Here is a 19,259-nt window from a genome sequence, read left to right on the forward strand (position 1 = left end):
TGTGTCTTTTAATTGGAGCATGTAGCCCATTTACATTTAAGGTTAATATTGTTATGTGTGAATTTGATCCTGTCATTATGATGTTAGCTGGTTATTTTGCTCATTAGTTGATGTAGTTTCTTCCTAGCCTCAGTGGTCTTTACAATTTGGCATGTTTTTGCAGTGGCTGGTACCGGTTGTTCCTTTCCATGTTTAGTGCTTCCTTCAGGAGCTCTTGTAGGGCAGGCCTGGTGTTGACAAAATCTCCCAGCATTTGCTTGTCTGTAAAGTATTTTATTTCTCCTTCACTTATGAAGCTTAGTTTGGCTGGATATGAAATTCTGGGTTGAAAATTCTTTAAGAATGTTGAATATTGGCCCCCACTGTCTTCTGGCTTGTAGAGTTTCTGCCAAGAGATCAGCTGTTACTCTGATGGGCTTCCCTTTGTGGGTAACCAGATCTTTCTCTCTGGCAGCCCTTAACATTTCTTCCTTCATTTCAACTTTGGTGAATCTGACAATTATGTGTCTTGGAGTTGCTCTTCTCAAGGAGTATTTTTGTGGCGTTCTCTGTATTTCCTGAATTTGAATATTGGCCTGCCTTGCTAGATTGGGGAAGTTCTGCCAGATAATATCCTGCCAAGTGTTTTCCAACTTGGTTCCATTCTCCCCGTCACTTTCAGGTACACCAATCAGACATAGATTTGGTCTTTTCACATAGTCCCATATTTCTTGAAGGCTTCATTCATTTCTTTTTATTCTTTTTTCTCTAAACTTCTCTTCTCGCTTCATTTCATTCATTTAATCTTCCATCACTGATACCCTTTCTTCCAGTTGTTCAAATCGGCTACTGAGGCTTATGCATTTGTCACGTTGTTCTCATGCTGTGGTTTTCAGCTCCACCAGGTCCTTTAAGGACTTCTCTGCATTGGTTATTCTAGTTAGCCATTCGTCTAATTTTTTTTCAAGTTTTTAACTTCTTTGCCATGGGTTTGAACTTCCTCCTTTAGCTTGGAGTAGTTTGATCATCTGAAGCCTTCTTCTCTCAATTCGTCAAGGTCATTCTCTGTCCAGCTTTGTTCCATTGTTGGTGAGGATCTGCATTCTTTTGGAGGAGAAGAGCCACTCTGATTTTTAGAGTTTCCAATTTTTCTGCTCTGTTTTTTCCCCATCTTTGTGGTTTTATCTACCTTTGGTCTTTGATGATGGTGACGTACAGATGGGGTTTTGGTGTGGATGTCCTTTCTGTTTTTTAGTTTTTCTTCTAACAGTCAGGACCCTCAGCTGCAGGTCTGTTGGAGTTTGCTGGAGGTCCACTCCAGACCCTGTTTGCCTGGGTATCAGCAGCAGAGGCTGCAGAACAGTGGACATTGGTGAACAGCAAAAGTTGCTGCCTGATCGTTCCTCTGGAAGTTTCGTCTCAGATGAGTACCCGGGCATGTGAGGTGTCAGTCTGCCCCTACTGGGGGGTGCCTCCCAGTCAGGTGACTCAGGGGTCAGGGACCCACTTGAGGAGGCAGTCTGTCCGTTCTCAGATCTCCAGCTGCGTGCTGGGAGAACCACTACTCTCTTCAAAGCTGTCAGACAGGGACATTTAAGTCTGCAGAGGATTCTGCTGCCTTTTGTTTGGCTATGCCCTGCCCCCGGGGGTGGAGTCTACAGAGGCAGGGAGGCCTCCTTGAGCTGCAGTGGGCTCCACCCAGTTCAAGCTTCCAGGCCGCTTTGTTTACCTACTCAAGTGTCAGCAATGGTGGGCGCCCCTCCCCCAGCCTTGCTGCCACCTTGCAGTTCAATCTCAGCCTGCTGTGCTAGCAATGAGCGAGGCTCCGTGGGCATAGGACCCTCTGAGCCATGCGCATGATATAATTTCCGGGTGTGCCGTTTGCTAAGACCATTGGAAAAGCACAGTATTAGGGTGGGAGTGATCTGATTTTCCACGTGCTGTCTGTCATAGCTTCCCTTGACTAGGAAATGGAATTCCCTGACCCCTTGCACTTGCCAGGTGAGGCGTAGCCTCGCCTTGCTTCGGCTCACACTCGATTGGCTGCACCCACTGTCCGACAAGCCCCAGTGAGATGAACCTGGTACCTCAGTTGGAAATGCAGAAATCACCCGTCTTCTGCGTTGCTCACGCTGGGAGCTGTAGACTGGAGCTGTTCTTTTTCAGCCATCTTGGAACAATTCACCCCTTACATGTATTATCCCACAACAGCCTATGACATATGTACCCTTCCTGTCTCCGTTTCGTGGAAAAGGAAACCGAGGTACAGTTTCCTGCCTATAGTCACACAAGTAAGTGATAGGAACAGCCATTCAGAATGTCTAACTCCTAATGTTCATGCTCTGTGCCTCTTCTTAGCTGTTACCTAGTATTTTCAGTCAACTGTGTCAGCAAAGAGTTAAAGATAGACTAGACCCTTCTTTAGTCTGAGCAGCCTGATAGAGTTTCATGAAATCCACTCCACCTCCATAATCTCTAGGAGAAAAGTAAATGGCATATGGGCAACCTTGGAATACCAGGACAGGAATGTTGCATGAATCCTTGACCCAGCTGTTTTCAATTTGGTAATCAGACAAGTCCCAGGGGTATAAAAATGGACCTAGCAAAGCATATGAGTACCAGTCAATGATAGTGTGTCCATGCAGTGATGGAAACCCAGAGGGGCACCGCTGCTCTCAGCAGCATCCCAGCTCTGCATCTTCATCTCCTATGGAGGGGCTCACAATCATATCACATACTTCATGTCCCCAAATTATAGAACCCCCCCTTTCTTCCTTCTTCTCCCTCTAACCCTTCTTAAATAAGATGTCCAAGCTGTCTTTATATACTTGACATGACACACCCTTCTCCAGCTTCCATGAATATTCCCAGTCCATTGATCTTGACCTTGAAGAACACATTATCCCTTCCTTATTGTTAGACTTTACCTTTTGGTCAGAACCTCTACTTCAGACAAGCAACTAGACAAAACTCTGAGGGGGTTGCTATTTTTCTTGAGTCGATAACAATGTAGAGAGCTGACTTTGCTTCACTCACAATAGAAGTGCTCAGATCCAATCTTACTGACCCTGAGTTTTGGTTTTATCTTTTAACAGGATGTCCCTTGGGGGAAATTCCCATGCACATGCTTCTCCTTCTTTAATATGGCTAATGGTAGAGTCTACCATTCAAGTGTCCAGAGTAGAAACTCAAACACCTCAATACTTTCCACTTCTTCCCACAGTGAGCCTGTCATGCACAATGGCCCTCACCACCCCTTCACATATACATCTCTGAAATCTCTCTCTTCTTTTCCACCACTGCTAACTTAGACCCTAATAAACTCTTGGTTGGACCATTGCAGTAGACTACTAAATGACCTCCATGCCTCCAGTTTCTTTTTTTTTCTTTTCTATCCCAACCTGAAGACAACCACCAGTTTCTTAATATCACGATGTATACCTGCAGTGATCTTTCTAAAACATAAATGTAATTATTTCACCCCCTATTGCCTACAGAGAAACAAAAGCATAAGCATAGCACTCAAGATTCTTCATAATTTGGCCTTAATTTACTTTCTGGTGTCATCCAAAGCAACTCTGTCCACCTCTATGTTCAAGACCCTCGCAGTCTAGCCACACAGAGCTATTTATGATGTTCCAACCTACTTTGTTCCCCTATGCCTTTGCCCGTGCCATGCCTGGAGTCCCCTCCCCTAACCTTTTCTCTTACCGTTAAACTCATTCTCACTTTTCAGTGTCCATCTCCTCTATGAAACGTACCTAATTGCTCCATAGCTCATCTTGATTGGGCTCTTTGTTGGTGTGTTCAAATAATTAGTGTACGATGCTTATCATGCCATACTGTGGTTCTTTACTTCCAATCTGTTTTTCCCATTAGATCTTGGGTCATTGATGGCAGGAATCCTATCATTGACCTTTATATCCTAGCATCTGTCATTTATGGAAAAGCCACTCTTGTCTTTAACCTATATTGTGTCTATGACTCAATGTAGGGTACATCCATTTCTCTAATAATAACAGCACTAACAAGGAGAGCATCAACTAATATTTCATGAGTGCTTCCTAGACAGCAGCCAATATTTTAAATATTTTATTAACTCATTTCATCCTTATAATAGCTCATGAAATAGATACATGCTTATCCCCACTTATAGTTGGGAAAACCGAGACTTGCAAAAGTTAACTAATTTGTCTCAAAGTTATACAAGTAGTAAATAATGGAAGTGAAATTTGAATCCATGCAACCTGATTCCAGGATCCAAATTCTTAACTACTGTGCCACACTTAAATAACAAAATGAACTGAGTTTTTTTGCTTACTTTAGTTCATTTTCTTGTTTCCCAAAACAAAATTAAAATATTTGAATTATTAATTGTATTAACGTTGGTCTTACACAAGCTCCAGGATTATTTAGTCAAATAATACAGGATGCAGTAGCAGATGTTGGCCCCTAAGTGATATTCTTATGGCTACACAATAGTCCCCAAACCTCAGTAAGTAACTTTGAGACTCCTCCATTGTCAAGCTGTATTTATGTGCTCAATATCCAGCCACTCTTCCCTTACTGAAAATGTCATTTTTTACACTTTGCCATCAAAAGCAGGTCTTAGAGGAAATAATGTATCTTCCCCACCACCCAGCCCCTGTCACCAGGGGGCTCAAAAGAATCAAAACTGCACCTAAGACTATTGGAATTCACACAATGAAACTAAGCCCCAGTAGTATTTCAGTGCCTTTTCGGAGGTGCTAAGTGATAAGAATCAGAATGGAATTTGTTGGCTTTAGTGGGAAAAGTGAGCCTTTTATTAGTTACCTTGCTTTCCCTCTAAGAAAAACCCAACTTTGGGGCATTTTTTTTTTAACTATGGTCGGGTATAAGAGCATCCTGAGATTTTAATATGTCTAATAAAACTCACCAAAGAATGAAAGTGCAATAGGAAGGGAGGGTGCATTATGGTGCACAAGAGATGTGTTTTGGTCTGAAAATGGAGCTTGATGCTCATTATAAATGAGGAACCCGGAGTGAGATGTACGAGGGCACAGCTGGGAATATGTGCAAAGCTTGCCTTCATTTCCATTTGAATACCATAGAGGCAGCACTCAACTTGCTTAAAATTAAAAGGTACATCAGGAATGCAAAACATCATACAAAATTTTAACCAGCCTTTTTTAGTTGCTTTCTAATTCTTTACTGGTTCTTAATTTCCCTATATTTTTTCTATATTTATTTCTCTATATTTTCTATATTTTCCCTCCACCCTCGGCTTACCTTTTCTAAGGCTGCATGCACCTTTACAGTTATTTATCCATCACAGGCACCTATTCTTTATAATAATATATTTCTTTCTCTTTCTTTCCTTTTCACCTTCCTTTGCTTTGCTTGCTTTCTGCTCAGCTCTTCCCTCTTCCTTGTTTCTCCTTGCCCTTCAGACACCTTCTTTTCCTTCTTTGTTGCTTTGTTACCCTAACTAGTCTACCCATAAATTATAAATAATTCCAAGCCAGGCGAGGCACAGTGGCTCACACCTGTAATCCCAGCACTTTGGGAAGCCGAGGTGGATGGATCACTTGAGCCCAGGAGTTCGAGACTAGCCTAGGCAACATGGCAAAACCCCATCTCTACTGAAAATACAAAAATTAGCTGGGTGTGGTGGCCCATGCCTGTAATCCCAGCTACTCAGGAGGCTAAGGCAAAAGAATCACTTGAAACCGGGAGGTGGAGGTTGCAGTGAACCAACTACATACTGCTGTACTCCAGCCTGGGTGACAGAATGAGACTCTGTCTCAAAAACAAAAGAAATAAATTTTAAAAAGATCAAAACCTGGGAAGCTTGGCCGTCTTTAAACAGAAACAACATTTTGCTATGAGACCAGAAATCCTTGCTGTACACTGGCTGCTCCTTGTGGCTCAATTGTGGTTGTTGCTATATATTCAAAGATTGCCCAGCGCAGAAACAAGGACTAGGAGGGCTTACCTCTGAAAGTAGTAAGTAACTGAGCTCTGGCCCCACTGATAAGTACTGAAAAATAATAACAACAATAATAGCTGCTAACATTCTTAAAAACTTACTATATGGCCGGGCACGGTGGCTCATGCTTGTAATCCCAACACTTTGGGAGGCCGAGGCGGGCAGATCACAAGGTCAGGAGATCGAGACCATGGTGAAACCCCATCTCTACTAAAAATACAAAAAAAAATTAGCCGGGCGTGGTGGCGGGCGCCTGTAGTCCCAGCTACTCGGAGAGGCTGAGGCAGGAGAATGGCGTGAACCCGGGAGGCGGAGCTTGCAGTGAGCCAAGATTGCGCCACTGCACTCCAGCCTGGGCGACAGAGCGAGACTCCGTCTCAAAAAAAAAAAAAAAAAAAAAAAAATTACTATATAACAGGTCCTAAGCTATTTTCTTATTTAATCCTCACCACAACCCTGTGAAATGAGTTCTCTAATTATCCCCATTGTACTGGTGAGGAAACCAAGATGGAGACAGAGTGAGTGACACAGGTCACAGAGCAAGTGAGAGGCAGAGCCACATTTTTCAACCCAGGTAGTCTGGCTCCAAACAACTTTCTTGACAGCTGGGTTTCACTGACCCTTGAACAACTACAGGGTAATCATGAAGTCATCAGATTCCAGCTAGGGCCGATGTATACTGTAGAGCTTGCCCTGCGTGGCTGGGTATAACCAGACAGGTGAGCAAAGGGTGAGCCAGGGTCACCACAGACAGAGCAAGGTGATCTCCGGTGCCCAGAAAGGATTCTGTTTGGGAGCAGAGAGCAGAGTTGGAGGAGTACAGCTACTTCACTCCAAGTCTCAGTAACTTCTCGTGATGGGAGATCTGAGACCTAAGGAAGGGCATTGTGGTGGATGGGCCAAGGTGGTGATCAGACAGAAGGGAGGACAGTGCTTGGAGTTCAGGAAAGAAGCCAGGGTATCCCACAAGTTCAGTGGTGGCCAGCATGGCCCAAAATACCAGCCTGGAGTTTGGAGGGAGGGGGTCCAGTCCATGGGAGAGAAACTGGCAGATTATTGTATGGCCAGAGCTCAGGGACTGTATTTGGTACTGGGGCTCAGAAACAAGGACAAGTCCAGTTACTGGACCCAGGACACTGTCCAGATCCAGATGAGCAGAAAGGGTGGCTAGCTTAACATTGAGGGAGAGGTGCTAAAGACCCTTGGATGTCACCTAAGGAGGTTGGACTTCATACTGTGATCTCACCTGGGGGGCTGCTATATACATGTAACACCACAAACTGGGACGATATTATGTCTTCTTTCTAATCTCTCAAAAACTCGTTATGTATAAATCATCTTTTGTGCACAACAGTGGATGCTTATGCATTAAAAAGAACTGTAAAAATTTGTTTAAAGTGAGTGGATACATGGTTAGCCCTAAAATAATGTCAGTTCCATATTGTGACTTGCTTTGTTGAAGAGGAGAGTAAGAGATACATATGTAGTTGGCATGTTTGCATACCCCTTGGGATGCTGTGTGAAGGTGCCATGCATGTCTATGTCAGCTTATATATCACAATCGAGAAAAGGCAGAAAATTGCCCTCCAAGGCAATGGGAGTTGGTCTGAGGGGGTGCAAGGGTATTATAAGAACAATCGTGTGTGATTGTAAGCCCTTCTATAATATTTGAATTAGATAGATAGATAGATAGAAAATGAAAATAAAAATAAATTTGACTGTCAGGTTTAGTCCTACAGTAAATTAAAGTGGTGGGGGTCACAGGGACAATATGTCAACATATTGTCACAGCCAGGAAAAATAAAGGCAATCTAACTGGCAGATACAATAATTTAAAAAAAAAAAAAAGACAGTAGTCAGGGACCATTTAACGTGATCATAAAAAGGTTCATACACCTCTCGGAAATCATTATAATGCAGCAAGTGTCAGACTCTATGGGACCAGTTGCAATGCCGAGTCCTCCAGTTAAGATTAGAATATCCCCCTTACACCCTATTTAAGGAGGCAGGTAGCCAAGAAACATATATTAGCCAGATTTTCATCAAAAGTAGCTAATATCACAAGTGAAAGAAGGCATTGTTTCCTTCATGGTGCTTAAGCTGTGGTACATTTTTTGTATTATACTCATTGAACCTCCCAAATCATATGCCCTGTGTGGGCAAGGACCATATTCACCCTGGCTTCCCCAGGAGGGAAGCACCTTTCATGGAGATTCTCTTTCCTCAAGCCACTTGTGGCGTTTGTCCTGCTCTGGACCTGCCCTGAGATGAGATGTGGGAGGAGGTGCAGTCTTCTTCCCAGTCAGGCCTCTGAGATGCCTTCCACTGAGTCCCCATCAAATGAAAGAATTTCATCCACTTCCTCTGCCCCATCTAGCTGTGCAGGAACGTCTGCTGTGATTGCTGCTGCAAAGAAAAGCTTCCACTTTAGTGAAAGGCCTCAGTGCTGCCTCAAACGTTAAATGTTGGGCTTCTTATAAAATTCTGTTTCTGTCCTCTCCAGGTTTCTAGACAGAGACCTAGAAAAAGGCCCTAAGCAGATACAGTGGTGGGAGCCCCATGATCCTCAGTTCAGTTCACGACCAACCTGGGTGCCCAGCAGCTTCGTCCCTGAGATCTGGGCTTATCCAGTGATGAAGGCTCTAGGGAGCAGCCAGTACCTGCTGGAGGGCTCTGATCCACCACACAGCTGTGAGAGTGGCCTGGCCCCATAAGAGAAGGGGGCTGGGAGCCTCCACACCTGGGTCCCACTGTCGGAGGCAGGCCACCCCCACCCCCCTCTACACTGCTGTTCTCCCCTCATCCCTTCCCCTCTCCTTTCTCCTCACTGACATCCTTTCCCTCTCTCCTCCTCTTCCCCTTCTTATTCCTTCTTAGATGACATAAATCAAATAGCTAGTTTTTCTACCCAAGAATCAAAGGTTCCTCCCCTCCAGAGGCTCTTCCCAGTGACCTAAAGGCAAAAAATTCAGCACAAAATAAATAGCTATTAATTTGTCCCCTTTGTTAGAGAGATGGGGCTATTCATGTCCAGAAGACACTTACCTGTGAAGAATCAGAGGTATTTTAAACAGGTGGGACTTTACCGTTACTGTTCTCCTTAAGGAGTTACACAATTGCTTGACTGGAGGCTTCTCACGTGGCCTTGCTTCCCCCACCCCAACAGCAGGACTGGAAGATGATTAGGGGGGTGTTTGTGAGGAACAAGAGTTGAAGAAAAGTCCCTAAATGTCTAGCAAATGTGGTTTCACAGGAAGGGCTCTGGTGGAGCTTGGGCCAGACCTCTCCCCAGCACTCCCACCCTGCCCCACTCCAGCTGAAGCAGGCAGAGGGACACTGTCTGGAAACAGAGGAAATTTGAGTTTCAGGGCCCCTCACTTGGTCTGGCCCTCCAAGGCCCTGGGAAGATCCCCAGTACTGTGTTCCCATGGTCTTATATTTTTGTAAGATTTGTAAAAAAATATATAGTTTCAACACAGTTGGGTTCAACTGCTGTTTCTTTCCACTACAGCTTCCTTTTCCTCATACTTCTCCTCTGATCAAATGGTATTGGAATAGCTGTGGGCATTTGGGGGATCCAACTAAGGGGAAGCTGAATTGAGAGTGCATTTAGTTTAGATTGAATGCGATACATTTGTGTGGGCTGCAGTCACTTCTGTGCATGGCTAAGCCACTGCTGTCCACCCCGGAGTAGGAACGGCTTACAGGAATAATGCACAGGGCTGAATTAAATATAAACGTGTCCTATGGTGCCTGGCATCAGAAGTCTGTGGGTAGTGGAGGAAAAACAAGGTTTGAGATGGATTGAGCCAGACTGGGGACTCTGTTGAAAACTCTTCTAATCACGAGATGGATAAAATGCAGTTTTCATTGATGCCTCATCAAAATGGAAATTCAGGAGTATATTCAATGACAAAGCATGTACACTGATAAGTACACTGTGCATTGCTTATGGGAATTGCATAAAATAAAATTTATCAGAAATCTTGCATTTGCAGGGTATTACCCTGTAGCAGTGAGGCACATAGCAAGCGTGTCTGTGTGTGAGAAAGAGTGCTTTAATGCCTTCCAACTATCAACAATTTTGATCAGTCTTGCTAGAGGAAAGACTGCCTTATCTTTTTATTCTCTAATACAAAATCATTATCATATAAAGAGAGTAGCAAAGTCAGTAGGCAAAAATTCCAGAAGAAAGTTATTTTAGCAGTGTGTCAGACAGCTAATTAATTAAAATGTTTTGTATTTTTCCTGGGCTTTCAGAGGTCTATTGCATTTGCCAGCTTTAAAACCATATGTAATTTTTTTGTAACATCCTTCTGAAGAGTCACTTTCACTCCTAATTTTGTATGTATATTTTTGTATTGTTTTCCTTAAAGAGAGAGCCCCAAACTCTATATGCCTCAGGCTCCACAGTCTGAATCCTCCCTATGGGGAGTCTCTAGAAAACCGTTCTGTTTACTCTGCCTCAAGAAGCCCTGCTCCAGGCTGGGCACACAAATTCCCAGGGCATTTTGGTCAATGGGTGGTTGCAGAGGTACCAGGTCGCCTTCTTTCCAGAATGTGTGTCTTTGGGGCTGTGGAGGTCTTTTTCCTGATGGCTGCTGTCCTAGGTTCTCAGGGATGCTTACCTTGCCAGGAAAGACAGTAGTGAAGAGCTGCTGTTGATGCTTAATTTCTCCAGCATCCTGAGGCCCAGCTGTTCAAGTTCTTATTTTGGTATAAATCTGAGGTTCTTTTGATTCAAGAAGAGGTAGGATAGTTTTCTGCCAAATCTTTTCTCAGATTCACATTGTGTTTAGGTTAGGTCATCTGACACACAAGACTACCTCATTCCTTCTGCAGCAGGGGATTGACCAGTTTTTGGTTTTCTTTAACAGAGTCGGCGTGGACCTGGATGAAAATCTGAAGGAGGACCCCTCCTCACAACACCAGGCAAGTCAAAGAAACCAATGCACATTATATAGAGATACGATTGTTCTGTTCCGTAGGCTGTTCCATGTTTGTCCAGCATGTGACCAAGGAGCTATTTCTAAACGGAGCTTCCTCTGCTGATAAAACAAATGAGATTACAATAAAATACAAGGCAATTCAGAGTGTTGATAACTTCTAGCATGTGAATGCTTAGAACTAGCATGTACTTGCAAGCCTCTCTATGGCAGCAGGAAGCCTGGAAACTTTACAAAGTACAAGCAATACCATGATGGCTTTTGGAATGAGGCACTTCATAGTTCAAACCCCAACCCAGCAACTTGCTAGCTAGCCGACTCAGTGAAATTTACACAAAGTATGTCCAATGCATGTTGCACAAACAACAAATTGACTTATTTCTCCTGGATAGCTTCTCATTTATCAGGTCTGAGGCCCAAAAAACTGTCTAGGTGATCCATCCTTGACTTAATTGAGCAACAATTATCTACAGAGACCTGAAAATCCTTTGGGGTAATTGTTTAGAACAATGAGCTCTTCCCTCATATATCAGTTCATTTTCACAATGCTGATGAAGACATACCCAAGACTGGGTAATTTATACAGGAAAAAGGTTTAATGGACTTACAGTTCCACATGGCTGGGGAGGCCTCACAATAAGGGCAGAAGGCAAGGAAGAGCAAGTCACATCTTATGTGGATGGTGGCAGTCAAAGAGAGGGCTTGTGCAGGGAAACTGTTTTTAAAACCATCAGATCTAGTGAGACCCATTCACTCTCACAAGCATAGCATAGGAAAGACCCATCCCCATAATTCAACTACTTCCCACCAGGTTCCTCCCACAACACATGGGAATTGTGGGAGTTAGAATTCAAGATGAGGTTTGGGTGGAACACAGCCAAACCATATCACCTCAAGTAGGGGAAATGCATTCTCCAAACTGAATTTGAACCTAACATCAAAGTAGAATCTATCATTGTCAGTTTTGCACTAGCCATTTTAAACTCAGTACTTGTCACAAATAAGCAAATGTAGGGAAATTTTACACCTTTTTGCTGAAATTAGAAGTAGGCAGACATAGATATAATAGGAGAGTATCATAAATAAGTGATATTGCTTAATGAATTGTGTTATGAGCGTATTTGTATTCTAAGGGAATCCCTCTCTCTCTTATTTCATGCCTGTTTTTCCAATAATGCCATCAGTGAGGCACAACTGGTGAGTTTTCCTGGGCAAGACACTGCTTTCCTGGCACACACAGATGTGAAAAAGAAAGAAGCCTGTGCTCTGTGGAAAAGGCTGGGAAATTAAGTTGGTGATAATCTTGGGTCTCATGTACTTTGAGGTTTTTTGTCACATGTGTTCCAAGGCCAGGCAGTTTCCACAGACTCCATTGTCCAGCAAACATACCTAACTGCAGGATGGAGCACAGCAGGGGTGTCCAAAGCACTGGGATTAGAGCCAGCCTGGTGACCTTAGAAAGGAGATCAAAGCCCATCTCCTTACACTGGTGGGCTATAATGAATAGTCAGTAATGTCTGGTGGTGGCTGATTTTTAAAAAGCATTTTCATCTTGTGTAGGTCAAATAATTCATTCTCCTACCTTCAAGCAAATCTTTTATCTAAATTTTGTCCTTCTTGTATACCTTTTTCTTTAAAAGAAGAAAAGACACAATTATAAAATTCATCAAATAAAATTCTCTATCTTCCTCTAACTGCCTAATATTCTACAATCACATATACCGTTTTTGGTAAAAATTTCCTGCTAGCCTGAATCCTTTCTAATTTAAATGTATTTTATTTTATCTCATTCATGTGACACTTTAAAACAAAGTTCATCATTGTTAGATCAGTAATAACTCTTACCTGAAGATATTATAGCAATAAAAGTCACTTTTTTATTAGAGAAATAGGATAGCATAATATAGAACAGTGAAAACTCTGTGATATTTGGGTCTTGGGCAAGGTGTTTACACCTTTGGGTCTCAGTTTCCCTCTCTATAAAATGTAAATGATAATAACGTCTGCCTCTCCAGGCTGTTATTTATGATAATCAAGGGAAATTGGGTTTATGAAAATGACCCAACTTAATTAAGCTAAACCCATCTCATTTTACGAATGACTGGAGGCAGCTTAAACCACCACATATAATAGTAAAATATTTTTATGGAATTTTAAAAATCAGTAAAAAATATTAATAAGAGCAGATAGTCAAAACCAGAGGGGTAAAAAGAATCATGGATAAGCAGATCATAAGGCCTTATAGACTTACTGTAGTCAAACTATAAGTAAGCTTTCTGACGGCCAAAGGGGAAATAAAGAAATAATAATTGGTAATATATTAAATTCACATCATTAGAAGGAAAAATAATACCCTCTCCTCAAGTGATATGAAACATCACTATGTTTTTAAAGAAATTTCTCACTTGGGGCCTCCTGGAGAGGACACATAAAGCACTATCTAAATATTAAGTAAGTAGCATTATCATTGACATGGCTCCTCCTGAACTGCTGCTACCTACAAATGATTTTATTTTTAAGAAGTATCCTGTAAGTATTCTTATTCATGATAATGTTTGATTACCAAAGAACTTACGTTTCAGAAAGAGGTTTTCTCCACATATTGGGATAATTCTTATCTTCAGTATCAAGTACAGGAAACAGTGGGCTCTGACGGGAAGTAACAAGCTGTAGTGTCCGCACAGCTGCCGCTGAACCTGGACCATTTTTTGGTACTTCCCAAACTGTCAAGAACCTCTCTGCTCTCATTTTGCCTGGCAACACCTGTCTTATTATCAACATCTCTTGCTTTGTTGGATTATATAACATAACCCCAATTCTTAGGAGGGGTGTTATGTTTCCCCTTGATTTGCATTTATTAAACTGGGTTTGCATTAACAAATAGGTTAATCTTTGTAATGGGCAGCCTTAACAGATACACAAAAACCCTTCTTACTTACCAAAAGCTAAAAATTTTGCAGGTAGTTATAGCTGTTACTGATTATACACTCTCAAAATCAAGAATAAACTATATAATTATATATATTTAAAATTATATTGATATGTTTTTAAAATTTTTCTTTGTTCTCTGTTGTGGAAAGTAAAATAACTTTTGGGAATGTGAACTTGTAGCTGTGGCTAACTACTAATGTCACAACTTTCCTTTTTGCCATACAATACCTTTAGAGTGTGAATGGTGTTACACAATTATTTGTACTAGGCACAAAAGCTTTAGAGAGCCTGTGTTCCATATGCAGATATTACACTCTGGATGCATACTTCATGCAAACATGCTAATTTGAGAACTGGAAGATATTGCAGTTGTGAATTTTATGCCTCTTAAACGTGAAAAACAAAACCCTCAGGTAGCCTCCCACACAACAGGAAGTTTCCCTTGTAATTGATTCCTTGTACTTGAAAGCACACCCTTTCAGAGTAGGTGAGAGTCACTGGAGCACCACACTCGCCTTCAGTCTTTTAATAGAAAACTCCTGCTACTCAAGGAAGGGTGCCAGTATTGCTTCTCTTTTTCCCTTTTGCCATTTGATCGTACTCATTCCCATATTCATTGGGCACTAGCTATTATTCTTAACACTGCTCTAAGCACCTTATATGCATTTGCTCACTTAATTTCCAAGATAACCCTGAGTGGGTACTATAATTATCTTCATTTTACAAATAAGGAAATTGTACACAGAGACAAAACTTGCCCAAGAACACACAGAAGGGAGAGGTGGAATTTGAACCCGGACAGTTTGGTTCCAGAGCTTCCACTCTTAACTGGTATGCATGCATGTATTCATTCATTTATTCATACAAGTAATTCTTGGTACCCACTCCTATGGCACTAACCTAGATGTGAGGATTCAGGAGTTACCAATTTAAAGCTGTCTTCCTCCCAGAGTATATACTCTAATGGGGGACACTGATAAGAAAAAGGTAAACTACATTCTATACATTCAAAGCATGATCACAGTAAAGCAGGTCAGAGGATAGAGAACAGGGGAGGAGGCTGCTTGGTCAGGGTAGAAGTGGCATTTGATCAGAGGCCAGATGATGTGTGGAGGAAAGAATCTATGTGAGAAGGGGTTGAGGAGAGGTGGTCTGGCAGAGGCTATAGCAAATATGGAGGCATTGGAGTCACAGTGGGTTATGGTGTGCACAAAAGCAGCAGGAAGGCCAGCATCACTGGAGCTGAGTAAGCAAGGTGGGAGCGGATGGAGAAAAGGTGGGAGAAACACACAGGGGCAGAGGCCAGACCATTGGCTCTGGTGTTAGGTTTGAGTTTTTTTCTAATGTGATAGACACCGTTGATGGTTTGGTTTGGAGCTTGGAAGTAATAGAATTAGCTCATTAAAAAAAAAATTTCTCCCCATTCCACCCTGCCAGCTGTTGTGATGAGGATAATTTTCATCTTTTTTCACACAATTTCATTTTCTAACACAATGCTTGTTACTTTACGGTTTCTCGATGTTACCTTCCAATTTTCTTTTGTTTCTGAAAGTCCCTTCATTGAAATTCTGGTTTTGGTTGTCCTTTATTCTTGTGTGTAACCTGGGTGGATCAGTTCTGGTCCCTGCAGCACATTAAAGTCAGCAGAGGTGAGAAAGGTCTGAAGAAGGGCAACTTCAATAACTGACAGAGGGACCTGCTGCCAGAGCAACGGGGATTAAAAGGATTAGGATTTTTCCATCAGAAAGACTAGAACTAAGAAGGGACACAACAGAGTATCTGTAAAAATATGAAAGGTGTAAAGCGAATGAAGACTTGTTTGCTAACTCCCAGAAAACCATAACCTGGAATACCTTTGAAGCCTGGAAGAGGCCATGGGTGAATAATAAAAGTATTTGTCCTTCTGCACAATTGATAGTTCTTATTCAGGGCCATCCAGAGTTGCAAGAGTTGGAAATATAAGTAGGTTCAAGAAGGGAAGAGATTAATTTAGCAGACAGTGTGGTCATCATGGTCATTAAGTAAAATTTTTCTTTGTGAATATTTTCAAATGTTCCTAATAAACACAAAGATAAGAGAATAATGAATCTCAACATACCCATCCCCCAAACTTAACAATTATCAACATTTTTCCATACTTTCTTCATTTGCTTCTCCTATACTGTTGGAGTTAGTCTTATAGAATGTAAATTTCACACTACACTTCTACAAATATTTCAGAAATAGAATACGAGTCTCAAAATTTGATGTGACCCAGGTGAGAGTTTTTGTAATGTTGTGTCATTCCAATGTCATTGTAACTAATGGTATTTTGAGAAAAATAAAATAAACATTTCAGAGAAAATATCTTGGGTTTTCCCTTGGCCAACATTGAATTTATTTTGGTTATACTTACTTATGGCTTTTAGATTCAAAATTATGTCCTCTCCCTACTAACTTTTTACTGCATAGGACTAAATTCTATATTTTTATCTCACCAGTAGTTTCTGCAAGTACATGTTCTAGAAAGTAGGAATGATAAGGAAGAAGAAGTGGAAGGTGGCAGCTATACTTTAATGAGCATTTTTATATATTAAGTGATTAACAATTACATACCTATGTGTATATATACATAATCACATTTAATCTTTACCTTGACCAATCAAGATACCTATATCACTCCCATTTTACAAATGATGAAATTGGAGTTCAAAGAATTAATTTTCCCAAGACAACAAACCAGTGATGGGCTGAACCAGAACTAAAGGCCAAAGCTGTTTCATTCTCACCATTGCATCACATCCAATCTATAAACGTGTTATTTCTTCCCAGCAAGGATAGCCTGTCAGTTAACATTTGAGTAATCCTTTCCCTGTTAACTCCTGGCCAGCCTCATTTCCCAACCCTATAGAGAGTATCAAGCATATTCTCATTTCAAGAGGCTAGAGTATATTCCTCATCCTTGGAATCCTTCCCTTCACCCAAACCCAGTAAACTGTGAGTATGGGTCCATTGTCTAGGAGGTCTTTTCCTACTGCAAAGTGTGTCATCCTTCACTCACAGTGTAGCAGGCTCTACTGTCTCCCAGGAGGAGAGGGCCATCCTGCATCATTCTCTGCTTGTTACTTCCTCCCAGCAAGGGTTGAGGTGCCAACCAGTCTTTAGCTCTTATTCATGCAGATGTCTAAAGGAAGAACATACTAGACAAGACAAGGGCCCTGAGGCAGGAACATGCCTACCTGTTCGAGAAATAGCAAAGGTACAAGTATAGCTACAGTGAGCCACCAAGACTATTATAAGCTATGACTCAGAGATATAGGCAGGATCAGTTATCTATTGCCACATAATACTGCATAACAAGCAAAATCTCAGAGGCATGAACAATAAATACTTATCTCACAAGTCTGTGGGGTTCAGTTGTTCTACAGTGGACTTGTTCATATGTCCAGGGTCAGCTACAATTTGCTAGATAACTGCTGATCTTAGCTAGGCTTGCTCATGTGTCTGGAGTTGGAGAGCTGTCAGCTGATCTAGGATAACCTTAATAGGAATGACTTAAGTGCCTCAGCTGTGCACCACATGATTCTCATCTCATCTGGGACCAGTGGGCTACCCTGAGTATGTCTTTCTCCTGGCCATGACAGAGGGCAAGAATGTAAGCAAAAACAGGCAAGGTTTCTTGAGGCCGAGCATCAGAAGTGATATGTTGGTACTGCTGCTACACTCTGTTGACCAGAGAAAATTATAAGGTCGTCCTAAAAAACAGGTGTATGAATAAATGGCTCCTATTTGGTCAAAAGAACTGCAGATTTACATGGAAAAGGCCATAGATACAGGGATGAAAAAATGGCACCTCTAATGCAATTAGTCTGCCATATAGGTCACATGGGCCAATGTAAACAGTTTGGACCTTATAGTAATCTGTACAATTTCAGACTTTTGAAACGTACTGATACTTATTTTATGGTTCCAATGGATATATCTTGGTGAATATTCCATGTGTACTTGAATGTATATTCTTGCAACTGTTTCAATACTATACCAAACAACTGCAGAATCCAGTTGGCATAGCTCAGTAAGTGTAAATTATGTCAACTTGTTTTTTTGTCTACTTATTTTATCAGTTACTGATAAACCCCCAAGTGAACAATTGAACTCATGGATCTAGAGAGTAGAAGGATGGTTAGAAGTGTCTAGGAAGAGTAGTAGGTGTTTGGGGGAGGGGGAAAGGTGGGGATGGTTAATGGGTACAAAAAATAGAAAAGATGAATAAGACCTACTATTTGATAGCAAAATAAAATGACTATAGTCAATAATTAATTAATTGTATATTTTAAAATAATTTAAAGAATGTAACTGGATTGTGTGCAATTCAAAGGATAAATGTAAGAGGGTGGATACCCCATTCTCCATAATGTGCTTATTCCACATTGCATGCCTGTATCAAAACATCTCACGTACCCCATAAATATATATACCTACTATGTACCCACAAAAAATCGTTTTAAAAAAATAAAAATTTAACATAAAACCTCCAATTATAATTAGGAATTTTCCTGTTTCTTTATCTGTTAAATAGTGCTTAATATGCTTTTCACTGGATATAGGATTCTGGCTTGATAGTTGTCTTCTTTGAAAGTCAACGCTTTGAAAATCACATTCTGTTGTGTTCTGGCCTCCATTTTTTTTTTTTTTTTTTTTTGAGACGGAGTCTCCCCGTCTCCCAGGCTGGAGTGCAGTGGCGCGATCTCGGCTCACTGCAAGCTCCGCCTCCTGGGTTCACGCAATTTCTCCTGCCTCAGCCTCCCGAGTAGCTGGGACTACAGGCGCCCGCCACCACGCCCAGCTAATTTTTTGTATTTTTAGTACAGACGGGGTTTCACCGTGTTAGCCAGGATGGTCTCTATCTCCTGACCTCGTGATCCGCCTGCCTCAGCCTTCCAAAGTGCTGGGATTACAGGTGTGAGCCATCGGGCCTGGCCTCTGGCCTCCATTTTTTTCTGATAAAAGTCAGTTGAACTTTTTTTAATTTCCTGGAACATAATATGCTCTGGCTTTCCCTGGTTGCTTTTAAGATTTTTTCTCTTTATCTCTAGTTTTTAGAAGTTTGATTCTTATGTGCCTAGTTTTCTTCGAATTTATCCTAATTTGGGTTCACTGAATTTCTTGGAACTGTTGGTTGATATTTTTCATCAAATTCAGGAAATATTCAACTATTGCTTTTTGAAAAATTTTTGTTCTCCATGTTCCTACTGCCCTCTTTCTAGCCCTCCAATCTTATATATATTAGGCTACTTAATATTTTTTCTCATATCACTTAGGTATTAGTCTATTTTAATCTTGTTTCTCTGTGTTCTACAAATTACATAATTTTTATTGATCTCTTTTCAAGTTCACTGACACTTTCTTCTTAGTATCCAATCTGCCCTTAAGCTGATCTAGTACATTTTTAA

The 19,259-nt window shown here is 41.4% G+C and overlaps 1 protein-coding gene across 1 annotated transcript in view; it reads left to right on the top strand.

The window, feature by feature from the left end:
* The window catches only part of SLC9A9 (solute carrier family 9 member A9), a 598,822-nt gene that overhangs the window by 462,562 nt on the left and 117,001 nt on the right, over nt 1–19,259 (top strand). The window contains exon 13 of the mRNA XM_030816700.1: nt 10,828–10,882. Within this exon, the coding sequence (XP_030672560.1) occupies nt 10,828–10,882 (55 nt within the window). The remainder of the gene's footprint in view (nt 1–10,827; nt 10,883–19,259) is intronic.

The sequence above is a fragment of the Nomascus leucogenys genome, chromosome 8 (genome assembly GCF_006542625.1).
Source record: "Nomascus leucogenys isolate Asia chromosome 8, Asia_NLE_v1, whole genome shotgun sequence".
NCBI classification, from domain to species: Eukaryota; Metazoa; Chordata; class Mammalia; order Primates; family Hylobatidae; genus Nomascus; species Nomascus leucogenys.